The sequence below is a fragment of the Grampus griseus genome, assembly GCF_964374135.1.
Source record: "Grampus griseus genome assembly, chromosome: 7".
Classification (NCBI taxonomy): Eukaryota; Metazoa; Chordata; class Mammalia; order Artiodactyla; family Delphinidae; genus Grampus; species Grampus griseus.
Window position 1 is genome coordinate 26,857,472 of NC_139001.1, and position 14,748 is coordinate 26,872,219.

The window sequence follows — 14,748 nt, forward strand, 5'->3', positions numbered from 1 at the left end:
AGTTAACAGTTTAAAGGAGCCTTTAAAGAGCAACTTAAAACTTTGCAATCTGTAACTCATATTTAGGATTTTCTGCATGGATTTTAATCGATATGCTCATGATACAGATTAAAAAAAACAATGGTGACAATTATTTATTGTGTCCTTATTAGGTATCTGGTACTGAGTTTATGTTTTACTTGCAATGTCTCTTTTAAAGCTTTCAACATTCCAATGTGGTAGGTGTTATTAATCTAATTTTACAGGGAAGAAAACTGGCTTAGAATGTAAGCAACTTGGACAAGGCCACATAACTACTTTATTTCACCACTTTAAGATGCACATTTTTTTACATTTGAACATCTCTGAAATTGAGATTTGGCTTACAACTGATGACATCTTAAGATCACTAGAGCCAGGTGGCAGTTGGGACACATTTGCTATTGCTTGTGTTCATGTGAATATCTAAAGCACCAGCAACAAAATGTACAAAATGGGTGCCAGTGTCTTTTAAGTCCCAGGAACCAAATGATAGTTGGGTGGAGGAGTGGGTGGGATGGTAAGTCAGATGTGTTTGGGAACATTCCTGAAGCAGAGACTGAAGGAGGCTAGCTTCATACCGTTGCACGTTGGCTTGTGTAACTATCACCAATAGCTTTACTTCTTTTACAGATTCATTTAAGAAATGATGTGTTACTAACACAGAGGACATTATCACATATAAAAACACAGACACTGACAATTCTGAGTTGAAAAGTGATTAAGAATTTGATCTCTGAATTGAAGATGGTTTAGAAAACCTTTAACCAGTTTACCTGGCTGCACAAAGTATGATATAGACCGATAATAAAAATCTACATCTAATTACATCTGAAAGTCCTCTTTCAGTAAGAATAAAGCACAAATTAAGTGATAAGAAAGTACTGCATAAAAGCTGAATGGGGAGTATTTTTCCTTTCTTATTGGTATATAAGATAATAGTTCATCTTACAACTAATGTCATCTTAGATTCAACGGGATACGGAGAATTGCTGAGCCGGAATTAGAGTCTGACTGCAGAGTCCAACTCCTAACTAGCATGATTGCCTACCTCATTGAGTCAACAACAGTTTTGGACTTCTTTCAGTGCACAATTCTGCAGTTTAGACCCGAGACCAAATATCCCATGAGAAACCCTGAAACGTGAATTAAGTTTTGCTTATGCATACCTTTCTTCTCCTCAACACCTGCATCTGATTTGAGGGTGTGGCTACTACTGTGAAGGGAATCTTTTGAGTCTTCATTTTCATCCAGGACACCAGCAAAGCTGATCTTCCTCTCATATCTGTGCCGGTCCAACTCAGGATCCAAACGAAGTCGGCAGCTCTCCAAGTCCTGAAATGTCAGTGAGGAGCACATGGATGCTGGCATCTCCCCAGCACTGCATTCGTTTTCCGGCAAACCTCCCTCCTTTTTTTTTTTTTTTTTTTTGCAGTACGCGGGCCTCTCACTGTTGTGGCTGCTCCCATCGCGGAGCACAGGCTCCGGACGCGCAGGCCCAGCGGCCATGGCTCACGGGCCCAGCCGCTCCACGGCATGTGGGATTCTCCCGGACCGGGGCACGAACCCGTGTCCCCTGCATCGGCAGGCGGACTCCCAACCACTGCGCCACCAGGGAAGCCCCCAACCTCCATTTTAAGCTGCGCATAACAGCATTTAAACAGCCAAATTTCCCTCTATCTAATGCCAGGTTTAGACTGGGGTCATGAAAATGTCTTCCTTAATCCACAGGTTAAGGATTCAGTCTCACAAGACTGTCCCCACTTCAGACATCAGTTGTAAGGCCAAGTGGTCACCCGTGCTTCTAACCAACTGGTTATAAATTGAAGGTTCCAACAACACCCCTCCTCAGGTTCAATTAATTTGCTGGGGGGGGGGGGCTCATAGAACTCGAGAAATATTTTGCTTACTAGATCACTGGTTTATCATAAAAGGATATAATCAGCAACAGCTAGATGGAAGAAATGCACAGGCCAAGGTATGGGGTGATGGTGCCAAGCTTCCACGCCCTCTTCAAGGGCAGCGCACTCCCCAGTCTTCACGTGTTCACCAACCAGAAGCTCTCCAAACCCTGTTCTTTCGGGTCTTTATGGAGGCTTCATTACATAGGCATGATTGATTAAATCGTTGTCACCTGGAGGTGAGGGGGTGGGACTGAAAGTTTCAATTTTCTAATTATTTTGTTGGTTCATCTGGTGACCAGCTGAACCTTAGGTAATCTAGAGGCATTCTACAAATCACCTCTTAACATAACAAAGGACACCTTGGTCACCCTCCCGACTTAAGAAATTCCAAGGATTTTAGGAGCACTGTGCCAGAAACAGGAATGGAGACCAAACATATATTCTTATCATAAATCACAATATCACACAACAGAAGTAGAAAACAAATACCAAGGTGATGTTGGAGTTAAATCCTGAGGATTAAGTAAAGTTAGCTCTGCAAACTGGTAGGGAAACCAGTTTGGTTTCCTCTTAAGAAACCTCAGGGGTAATGGCCAGAGGTTTAAAACAGGATCATGCGTTGGAGGAATCTCTCACTCTCTTAGGAGACTTCATGATCCCAAAACTGAAAATAAGCCTTGGGGAGTTTAAGTATTTAGTAGGAGTTTGGCCTGTGAGGCCCCAGTGTGCACATTTGACCTGTTCTGTAAATGGAAACTCGCTCATGCTGAAGATCATAATTAATCATTAATCTATGAAGCGCTTTCAGACTTGATAAATGAAAAATATATAAAATGTTAACTTTATTTTTATACAGCATTTTTTCTAATTATGACATAATAATCCCTCAGATTCAAGTAGTTTGAAAAACAAAAACTATTTTGAAAAACCCAGTTTGTACCAAGATTAAAATCTTATGCTTTTAACTATTATTAATAAATGAAACTTTAGACTCTACATATCGTTTCTTCTTTTCCCTTTGAATTAAGAACAGAAGTTATACTTTGGTACTCAGAAAATTATATCACATCTAGAAAAATAAGGAACCACATGGAGTCTATTTAACACTGTCAAAAAATATTCTAGGAATATAATTGTTTCTCTGAAATTAATCCCTTTTAGGAAAAAAAATAACCTAACTACTTTCCATTTTGGTAGCCAAATTTAATTAGATGTTTCTTAGGTGGGACAAAAAGTAATAAAATAACAATTCTGATTATCAAAAGTAGTTCTCTCTTCCAACTTCTTGTATCTACTAGTCAAAATCCTACTTATCTTTCAAAGTTACATTCAAATGTGATCTCATCCAGGAAGGCTCTTCAGATTTTTCCGGTCCCTTCTTTGGCCAACCCTGGCCCTCTGCTCCTTTCTTAAGTGTGTTGTTTACGTGTCGGTTCTCCTGTTACAACATAGTCATCTCTGCATCACCCCCACTCCCACCTCTGCATCCATCACACCACCTTGCTCACAGCCTTACTCTCAAATATTCATCAGTCTACTCTTCATATATGTGAACAGTGCTTTGCTTCTGATTCTTTAACTTTAGGAGCATTTGGAATCCAGCAGTGTATTATTTATAACCTGACTTGTTAAATCCAGTTGATACAGTTGGTACAGCTTCTAGCACAATCTTGTACAAAAGCATCCAATATGTTGTTTTCCCTAATGAGTGAATATAGATGTACAGAGACTTCCTTACTGCCTTTTACTTTATTATTATGGACTCGTCTTGGCGTTGGATGGGAATTAATTTAATTCCATGTTGCTTGGTCATCAGTTATTGGTTTTACTAATTCAACAGGAGAACATTTTAACAGACCAGGAGTTTTATAGACAAAATTATCTAAAAAATATTTCTTTGTTTTCAAGTTTGGAAGTTAACAATCAGAGAAAAATTGATTGCTATGCTTTTTATGATAAATATTGTAAAAAGGCTTTTTCCTTTTTTAGATATTATTTGTATGGTTCACAAAAAGAGTGAATAAAAATGCTACCAGAAGTTGTTTTTTTGGGGGGAAAACACATTAAGTTGCATCCAGGGATCTATCTGGGAAACAATTTGTTAAGTTGGTAAAAATATGGTTTTAGCAACATTTTAAACCCTTTTGATATCATTTTTCCTTTTCTCTTACCGTCATTCCCCACCAAACCAGTGAGTGGTCTCCTGCGATTTCCTGACCCTATCAAATTAACCTTTAGTTATTGTATTTTAGGCTCTTTTGCTTTCTCTTCCACACTTTGGATATAACTAGGACTTTTTTTTTTTTTTTTTTTTTTTTTTGCCATGGCTCACGGGCCCAGCCGTTCCGCGGCACGTGGGATCTTCCTGGACCGGTGCACGAACCTGCGTCCCCTGCATCGGCAGGCGGACTCTCAACCACTGCGCCACCAGGGAAGCCCATAACTAGGACTTTTTCAAGCAAACAAATATTTCACAGGGAAATCTCTTTTATCTTGGAAATGGCCTTATGACATTTCTATCAGAAAGACTTTTTCTTGGTAGAAAGTTTATGTTCCTTATCTTCTCCCATCCTCAAATCTCAGATCCCAGGATATTTATAGCTTCTAATGTGATTTTTCTGGCTTATACTTTTATTATTCTGTACATTAGGGTAGCTATTTATTTTTACTGCTGTTAAAAATGTTACTGAATAAATCATCCCAAAGATCTATAAATACTCTTACAGCAAGTGCTTTGTTAAAACTTTAGAATATTTCATTTTGATGGTATTTATGCTTAACCTCTTAGATTCACCATTTAGTACAATTTCTTAAAAAAATATTTCAAGCATTTATAGTTTCTGTGTTGGTAAAAGTTTTATGATACTGTTTTTTCTACAATAGTTAAAAAAATGTGATTTGAGTTTTCTTTATCATCAACTGTGTAGTTAGATAGGTTAAACATGAGAAAGCATCTTTCCCATTTATTTTATAAAGGTCACATCCCAGTACAATATATGAACGTATACTTGACAATGAAAATCCTAGCTTAATGAATAAAAGATTTGTGAGACCTAGTTAAAGGCAATGAAAAATTTCCTCTTATTAACTGAATGACTGCAGCCTCTGTTTTAGTTTAATTTCTTGGCATTTTCTCCTAGATAGCCAGTTGATTATACAGTCATTTTTAAAAGATTTGATTAATTTTCTTAAAAATGAAATGTGTTACAATAATAAGGAATATTTAAACTATAGCTTTATAGTGATGAAAGAAAGAACAAAAATAAGTGACTCAAATTTCAAGATTCTTATGTTTTAAAATCATAATAGGTCAAAATGGTGACCGTTAAAAATCTGTAAATTTAAAAGTAGATGTGTTTCTGTGCTTTTATGAAGACTTTGATACAATTAGAATGTCCACCAACAGAGGCCTACAGATCAGACTTGACTTTAAACTAAACACGTGTTAAGTGGCAGCCTTGATTTGATTTTATAGAATAGTCTCAATATAATAGTGAAGGTGACAATTCAGAAAAATCAATGTTCAGGATAACATGAAATTAAGTAAGGGCAGTAAGAAGAACTCTCTTTTTCAGTATTTAAAGGGTGCAGTTTCACAGGCCACATGTCGGTATGTTTCTCTTGAAAACATATTTTACCTATAAATATTTCCATTTTATGTTTTAGACTGTGAGGAAACAGGCTGTCCAGACATTGGAAAATCAGAGTTAGAGGCACTGCTCAGGAATACCAGAGCACTGACTTTTTTGTCCCGTTCCCTCCCCTACCTGCCCTCTGGAACTAGGTTATGGCCTTGTTCATGCTGAGTTTGGTCAAAAAAGGAGAGCTGGTGGATTGTAAAATCCACCTAAATGGAACCACACAGATTGTTAGTGTACCAACTGTTCTGGTTGAATAGTGTAAATCTGTGTAAAGGGGGAAAGAAGAGAATTTGGTTCCTCAGCTCTAGTTGGATAATGCCTATGACAAAAGAACCACCGGAAACTTGGTGCCTGTTAGGGAACAAAGGGCCAAGGAAAATGGGCTCTGAGGTGTGCCTCTGTCCCAAATGCTCTGTGATGACTCCTGGCTCTTGTTAGAATTTGTATCCTAAGTTAAATAAATCAGACCCTGATGGTACAGGGGTGTGTGTGTATGTGTGTGTGCCTGTGTGTGTCTGTGTGTTTCCATGCGCGCGTGCGTGTGTGCATGCACACATGTTCTTTCTCTGCCTATCTGTATCCACAAGAAATACTGCAGAAATAAAATATACGTTCAGAGGCATTTACATGCTAAAGACTTGAGTCTTTTTGCCCTTAGTTTAAATGAGAAAATTCATTGGAGGCACATGAATTTATGAGTTGTTAGTATGAAAAAAAAATCAGTGATTCCTGGAAAATGCTGGCCATTAAACTCGTAGTTTGCAGAGTAAAGGAACCTGGAGGTTCTCAGACATTCCTAGGTTAACTGACAGTGATCAATCAAACATCTTACCCAGTGGTACCATCTTTAGTGATTTCAAGGTCAATTTTAGTTCTTTTTTTTTTAATAGATAAAAGAGATTTTCTTTTTATATATGAAAATCCCTTGGTTGAATTTTTAAACTATGTGATACATTTGGTCATTTGGTATTTGAGGAAACTGTGAATACTCAAAGTCTAGCCACATGGTTGGACTCTCCAAGTAGCCTCATTATTAATATGTTTTACGTACCATCAGAGGCTCAGTGCGTGGTCTGGGCAGGCAAGAAAAGGTCTCTCGCAGGAAAGTGGTAATCTCCAGGAGAAGCTGGCATGCTGCCATCTTCAAGGCAAAGGGGCAGCCACATTTAGAGGGGTTCACAGTACCTATGGAATGAAAGAGTTCTTTTACAAGCAAACAAACCAATAAAAAATAGAGAGGCACAGTTTGATGGACATAGCTACACATGTGTAAAATCAAATTGCATATGAGAATGTTACCTATACATGTCCAAAATGAAACTGCAAATGAGGATGTTTCCTATACACGTTCAATTTACCTGGTCCCTTTAGAATAATCTGTGCATTACAATACACCTCTCTTTTTCTCCATTTTGCAATTCTATAATGAATGCCTCAGTATTAAAATGTCAATCAATAAGAATTAAATTATTCTCCTCAAGGCATCATAGAGTAACAAAATGCAGCTCCACTAGACTGGAAAGCGTTTTAATTAAAACAGAAACAGAAAGCAGTCCTGCCAGATTTTCATATCGTTATTCAATCAGATTTAGACAAGGTACAGAGCCATGAACTAGATTTGGAACTACAAAAATCCTGTCAGCTCACTTTGTGAGAGACATCTGTCTTGATGTTCTTAGAGCAGTGAAGTTGTTTCAGCTTTAGCCCAGATGTGTTTCTGTAGCATAAACTAGGATTACCTACTGGGTCACCTCTATTATACTGTTTATACAAGTTAGCCTGTCATATTACGGAACAGCTACACTAGAATACGCAAATATTCTCCTTTGCTTTGAAGAACACCAGTCTTTGAATAAGTAAAACATTGCATCCACCATAGACCAACAAATGGATTTTGCTCTAAAGGCAGATAATGGCCAAGGTGACACCAGAGACTTTTAAATCCTCAGGTATAGGTCTCAGATGCACGACCTCACAAATCATGGAGAAATATATTGATTACTTATCAGTGTTCAGAAAAGAAGACCAAAGTCATGCCTCTCATAAAAGAAACAAAATAGTTATCTATTTCCAATGACTCAACTTATCACCAATCATTATATCGTTACATATTAACCTTCCTAAAAATATCTCTAAAATACTTCCTGTGTATTTGGCTTTCTTAATTGAATATAATATATAATTCATGGTTTATATTGATAATAGGTAGAATTATGGTCTTTCTGAAGATATCTGGCTATTTCTTCTCCATGAAAACCATTATATTTTCTACAGAGGTACTATGTGGCTGGGAACATTGCCTCTTATTAACAATGAAAAAAACAAACTCCTCTAGAATTTCCAGACTGATACTTACTTATACCATAATTATTTTTAAAATGCAAAATGAGCTATGTATTGACTTGAAAGTGGAACTAAAGCAGACATTCCAATCTTGTATTCAGTGGAGGCCACATGACTCTAGAAATTGCCTAGATTGCAACTGTTTTTAAAAAATAATTGAACACTAGATATTTAGTATAAACTTCCAGATCTGTCCTTGCAATCCTGAGGATATCATTTAGATTCTTCTGGTCAGTCTTATAGACGATGAGCTTGGTTTTACTCCAGTCTCTCTCATAACTATCATCTGAAATATTCTGTTATAATGAACGAGTATTGACTTATAAATAACCTCACCAAAAAACTAATATACCATGCATATCATATTGGCCAATGATACTTATGTGGTCTCATGGAGATTTGAGATCATTTTGGCCTATGAAGATACATCCATCTAAGGTTGCTTTGGCTCTTCTCTGTTCTGAAGGACCCCTAGGAGATCCAGGGCAGTTTGGGGATATCTCCTGGCAGGCTTAAACTAGGTTCTGTGATTTCTGGATAATCTTCAAGTCCTCTTACAAATCAGACCCAATACTATGAGTCATTCTAGGATAGCCTAGACTCTTATGAACTTGAGGGAATCTTTGGGGCCAACTTCCATCATTACGCTAAAAGACTAATGTCAGAATTTGGTATTTTGTCAACAGCTAAGTCAAGAAGATTTCTCTGATTTGATATGGGCTGAGGAAGAGCAAAATGATGAAAAAATGCAAAAAAAATATTACTGGTATGAAAGTGGAAAAGAAGACAATATGTTTTCTGTTATTATTATATAGTTCTGTCCAATGTTATATTCTAGCCATCCTTTTACATTTCATGCCTATAAGGATGAAGGTTTGGCATCACTTAACTAAGGACAATCCATAAGACATCATCAGAGAGTCTGAACTTGAAACCACTAAGAAAGGTCAAAAGGTAGAGCCTTCAATGTCTTCATCAGATAACAATATTAATTCCAAAACTGTCCTGACATTTGATATTCCATAAAAGGCAGTGGTACACATACACACAAGCTTATATGGTATAGAACACACATATGCACAAAATGGTGCTGAGAAGGAGGTTCAGGAATCTCTTCATCTCTATTCGTCTATGATGGGACTCAATTACACTTTTAATAAATAAGTACAATACATCAAACATTCACAGTTCTAATAATCTGAATCTTAATATTTTAATTTCATGTTAAATATTATAATATACTCTGATTAAATATTTTAGCGATTTGAGAAGCTTTTCACATTTAATTTTATTTGCTCTACCACTTTTTAACATTTATTTATTTACTTATTTATTTATTTTAACATCTTTATTGGAGTATAATTGCTTTACAATGGTGTGTTAGTTTCTGCTTTATAACAAAGCAAATCAGCTATACATATGCATATATCCCCATATCTCCTCCCTCTTGTGTCTGCCTCCCACCCTCCCTATCCCACACCTCTAGGTGGTCACAAAGCACCGAGCTGATCTCCCTGTGCCATGAGGCTGCTTCCCACTAGCTATCTGTTTAACATTTGGTAGTGTATATATGTCCATGCCACTCTCTCATTTCATACCAGTTTACACTTCTCCCACCCCGTGACCTCAAGGCCATTCTCTACGTCTGTGTATTTATTCCTATCCTGCCCCAGGTTCTTCAGAATATTTTTTTTTTTTTTAGATTCCATATATATGTGTTAACATATGGTATTTGTTTTTCTCTTTCTGACTTACTTCACTCTGTATGACAGACTCCAGGTCCATCCACCTCACTACAAATAACTCAATTTCGTTTCTTTTTATGGCTGAGTAATATTCCATTGTATATATGTGCCACATCTTCTTTATCCATTCATCTGTTGATGGACACTTAGGATGCTTCCATGTCCTGGTTATTGTAAATAGAGCTGCAATGAACACTGTCGTACATGACTCTTTTGGAATTACGGTTTTCTCAGGATATATGCCCCGTAGTGGCATTGCTGGGTCCTATGGTAGTTCTATTTTTAGTTTTTTAAGGAACCTCCATATTGTTCTCTATACTGGTTGTATCAATTTACATTCCCACCAACAGTGTAAGAGGGTTCCCTTTTCCCCACACCCTCTCCAGCATTTATTGTCCATAGATTTTTTGATGAGGCCATTCTGACTGGTGTAAGGTGATACCTCATTGTAGTTTTAGTTTACTTTTCTCTAATGATTAGTGATGTTGAGCATCCTTTCATGTGTTTGCTGGCAATCTGTATATCTTCTTTGGAGAAATGTCTGTTTAGGTCTTCTGCCCATTTTTGGATACAGTTGTTTGTTTTTTGGATATAGAGCTGCATGAGCTGTTTCTAAATTTTGGAGATTAGTCCTTTGTCAGTTGCTTCATTTGCAAATATTTTCTCCCATTATGAGGGTTGTCTTTTTATCTTCTTCATGGTTTCCTTTGCTGTGCAAAAGCTTTTAAGTTTCATGAGGTCCCATTTGTTTATTTTTGTTTTTATTTCCATTTCTCTAGGAGGTGGGTCAAAAAGGATCTTGCTGTGATTTATGTCATAGAGTGTTCTGCTTAAATTTTCCTCTAAGAGTTTGATAGTGTCTGGCCTTACATTTAGGTCTTTCATCCATTTTGAGTTTACTTTTGTGTATGGTGTTACGGAGTATTCCAATTTCATTCTTTTAAATGTAGCTGTCCAGTTTTCCCAGCACCACTTATTGAAGAGGCTGTCCTTTCTCCACAGTATGTTCTGGCCTCCCTTGTCATAAATTAGATGACAATATGCGTGGGTTTATCTCTAGGCATTCTATCCTGTACCATTGATCTATATTTCTGTTTTTGTGACAGTACCATACTGTCTTGATTACTGTAGCTTTGTGGTATAATTTGAAGTCGGGGAGCCTGATTCTTCTAACTCCGTTTTTCTTTCTCAAGGTTGCTTTGGCTATTCGGGGTCTTTCATGTTTCCATACGAATTGTAAAATTTTTTGTTCTAACTCTGTGAAGAATGCCATTGGTAGTTGGACAGGGATTGCCTTGAATCTGTAGATTGCTTTGGGTAGTATAATCATTTTCAAAATGTTGATTCTTCCAATCCAAGAACATGGTATATCTCTCCATCTGTTGGTATCATCTTTAATTTCTTTCATCAGTGTCTTATAGTTCTCTGCATACAGGTCTTTGGTCTCCTTAGGTAGGTTTATTCTTAGATATTTTATTCTATTAGTTTCAGTGGTAAATGGGAGTGTTTCCTTCATATCTCTTTCAGATTTTTCATCATTAGTGTACAGGAATGCAAAACATTTCTGTGCATTAATTTTGTTTGCTGCTAGTTTACCAAATTCCTTGATTAGTTCTAGAAGTTTTCTGTTGGCATCTTTAGGATTCTCTATGTATAGTATCATGTCATCTGCAAACAGTGACAGCTTTACTTCTTCTTTTCTGATTTGGATTCCTTTTATTTCTTCTTCTTCTCTGATTGCTGTGGCTAAAACTTCCAAAATGATGTTGAATAATAGTGGTGAGAGTGGACAACCTTGTCTTGTTCCTGATCTTACAGGAAATTGTTTCAGTTTTTCACCATTGAGAATGATGTTGACAGTGGGTTTGTTATTTATGGCCTTTATTATATTGAGTTAACTTTCCTCTATGCCTACTTTCTGGAGAGTTTATATCATAAATGGGTGTTGAATTTTGTTGAAAGCTTTTTCTGCATCTATTGAGATGATCATCTGGTTTTTCTCCTTCAAGTTGTTAATATGGTTTATCACACTAATTGATTTGAGTATATTGAAGAATCCTTGCATTCCTGGGATAAACCCCACTTGATCATGGTGTATTATCGTTTTAATGTGCTTCTGGATTCTGTTTGCTAGTATTTTGTTGAGGATTTTTGCATCTATGTTCATCAGAGATATTGGTCTGTAGTTTTATTTCTTTGTGACATCTTTGTCTGGTTTTGGTATCAGGGTGATGGTGGCCTCATTGAATGAGTTTGGGAGTGTTTCTCCCTTTGCTATATTTTGGAAGAGTTTGAGAAGAATAGGTGTTATCTCTTCTCTAAATGTTTGACAGAATTCACCTGACAAGCCATCTGATCCTGGGCTTTTGTTTCTTGGAAGATTTTTAATCATAGTCTCAATTTCAGTGCTTGTGATTGGTCTGTTTTTATTTTCTATTTCTTCCTGGTTCAATCTCAGAAGGTTGTGCTTTTCTAAGAATTTGTCCATTTCTTCCAGGTTGTCCATTTTATTGGCATATCATTGCTTGTAGTAATCTCTCATGATCCTTTGTATTTCTGCAGTGTCAGTTGTTACTTCTCCTTTTTCATTTCTAATTCTGTATGAATTTGAGTCTTCTCCCTTTTTTCTTGATGAATCTGGCTAATGGTTTATCAATTTTGTTTATCTTCTCAAAGAACCAGCTTTTAGTTTTATTGATATTTGCTATCATTTCCTTCATTTATTTCTGATCTGATCTTTATGATTTTGTTCCTTCTAACTTTGGGGTTTTTTTGCTCTTCTTTCTCTAATTGCTTAAGTGTAAGGTTAGGTTGTTTATTTGAGATGTTTTCTGTTTCTTGAAGTAGGACTGTATTACTATAAACCTCCCTCTTAGAACTGCTTTTGCTGCGTCCCATAGGCTTTGGGTCATCGTGTTTTCATTGTCATTTGCTTCTACGTATTTTTTGATTTCCTCTTTGATTTCTTCAGTGATCTCTTCGTTATTAAGTAGTGTATTGTTTAGCCTCCATGTGTTTGTATTTATTACAGATTTTTTCCTGTAATTGACATCTAGTCTCACAGTGTTGTGGTTGGAAAAGATATGTGATACGATTTCAGTTTTCTTATATTTACCAAGGCTTGCTTTGTGATCCAAGATATGATCTATCCTGGAGAATGTTCCATAAGTACTTGAGAAGAAAGTGTATTCTGTTGTTTTTGGATGGAATGTCGTATAAATATCAATTAAGTCCATCTTGTTTAATGTATCATTTAAAGCTTGTTTTTCCTTACTTATTTTCATTTTGGATGATCCGTCCATTGGTGAAAATGGGGTGTTCAAGTCCCCTAATATGATTATGTTACTGTCAGTTTCCCCTTTTGATGGCTGTTAGCATTTGCCTTATGTATTGAGGTGCTCATATTTTGGGTGCATAAGTATTTACAATTGTAATATCTTCTTCTTGGATTGATCCCTTGATCATTATGTAGTGTCCTCCTTTGTCTTTTGTAATAGTCTTTATTTTAAAGTCTATTTTGTCTCATATGAGAATTGCTCCTCCAGCTTTCTTTTGATTTCCAGTTGCATGGAATACCTTTTTCCATCCCCTCACTTTCAGTCTGTACGTGTTCCTAGGTCTGAAGTGGGTCTCTTGTAGACAGCATATATACAGGTCTTGTTTTTGTATCCATTCAGCCAGTCTGAATCTTTTGGTTGGAGAATTTAATCCATTCACATTTAAGGTAGTTATCAATATGTATGTTCCTATTACAATTTTCTTAATTATTTTGCATTCTTATTGTAGGTCTTTTCCTTCTCTTGTGTTTCCAGCCTAGAAAAGTTCCTTTAGCATTTGTTGTAAAGCTGGTTTGGTGGTGCTACATTCTCTTAGCTTTTCTTGTCTGTAAAGGTTTTAATTTCTCTGTCGTAACTGAATGAGATCCTTGCTGGGTAGAGTAATCTTGGCTGTAGGTTTTTTCCTTTCATCACATTAAATATGTCCTGCCACTCCCTTCTGGCTTGCAGAGTTTCTGCTGAAAGATCAGCTGTTAACCTTATGGGGATTCCCTTGTATGTATTTTGTTGTTTTTCCCTTGCTGCTTTTAATGTTTTCTTTGTATTTAACTTTTGATAGTTTGATTAATATGTGTCTTGGCATGTTTCTCCTTGGATTTATCCTGTATGGGACTCTCTGCACTTCCTGGACTTGAGTGACTATTTTCTTTCCCATATTGTGGAAGTTTTCAACTATAATTTCTTCAAATATTTTCTCAGTCCCTTTCTGTTTCTCTTCTTCTGCGACCTCTATAATTCGAATGTTGTTGCATTTAATGTTGTCCCAGAGGTCTCTGAGACTCTCCTCAATTCTTTTCATTCTTTTATCTTTATTCTGCTCTGCAGTAGTTATTTCCACTATTTTATCTTCCAGTTCACTTATCCATTCTTCTGCTTCAGTTATTCTGCTATTGATTCCTTCTAGAGAATTTTTAATTCATTTATTGTGTTGTTCATCATTGTTTGTTTGCTCTTTAGCTCTTCTAGTTCCTTGTTAAACGTTTCTTGTATTTTCTCCATTCTATTTCCAAGATTCTGGATCATCTTTACTATCATTACTCTGAATTCTTTTTCAGGTAGACTGTCTATTTCCTCTTCTTTTTTTTGGTCTGGTGTGTTTTTACCTTGCTCCTTCATCTGCTGTGTGTTTCTCTGTCTTCTCATTTTGCCTAACTTACTGTGTTTGGGGTCTCCTTTTCACAGGCTGCAGGTTCATATTTCCCGTTATTTTTGGTGTCTGCCCCCATTGCCTAAGGTTGCTTCACTGTGTTGTGTAGGCTTCCTGGTGGAGGGGCTAGGTCCTCTGTTTTGTTGGATGAGGCTGCATCTTGTCTTTCTGGTGGGCAGGTCTGTGTCCAGTGGTTTGTTTTGGGGTGTCTGAGACCTTATTATGATTTAAGGCAGACTCTCTGCTAATGGGTGGGGTTGTGTTCCTGTCTTGCTAGTTGTTTGGCATATGGGGTCCAGCACCATAGCTTGCTGGTTGTTGAGTGGAGTTGAGTCTTCGCATTTAGATGGACATCTCTGGGAGAACTTTCACTGTTTGATATTATGTGGAGCC

The 14,748-nt window shown here is 36.8% G+C and overlaps 1 protein-coding gene across 5 annotated transcripts in view; it reads right to left on the reverse strand.

Annotated features, from left to right (window-relative positions):
• UNC80 (unc-80 homolog, NALCN channel complex subunit) overlaps positions 1 to 14,748 on the reverse strand; it is a gene marked incomplete at both ends in the record, with an annotated part of 239,244 nt that overhangs the window by 113,480 nt on the left and 111,016 nt on the right. For all 5 annotated transcript variants that reach the window (XM_082658570.1, XM_082658568.1, XM_082658567.1 and 2 more), the window contains 2 exons: positions 1,188 to 1,353; positions 6,615 to 6,748. In XM_082658570.1, the coding sequence (XP_082514696.1) occupies positions 1,188 to 1,353; positions 6,615 to 6,748 (300 nt within the window). The remainder of the gene's footprint in view (positions 1 to 1,187; positions 1,354 to 6,614; positions 6,749 to 14,748) is intronic.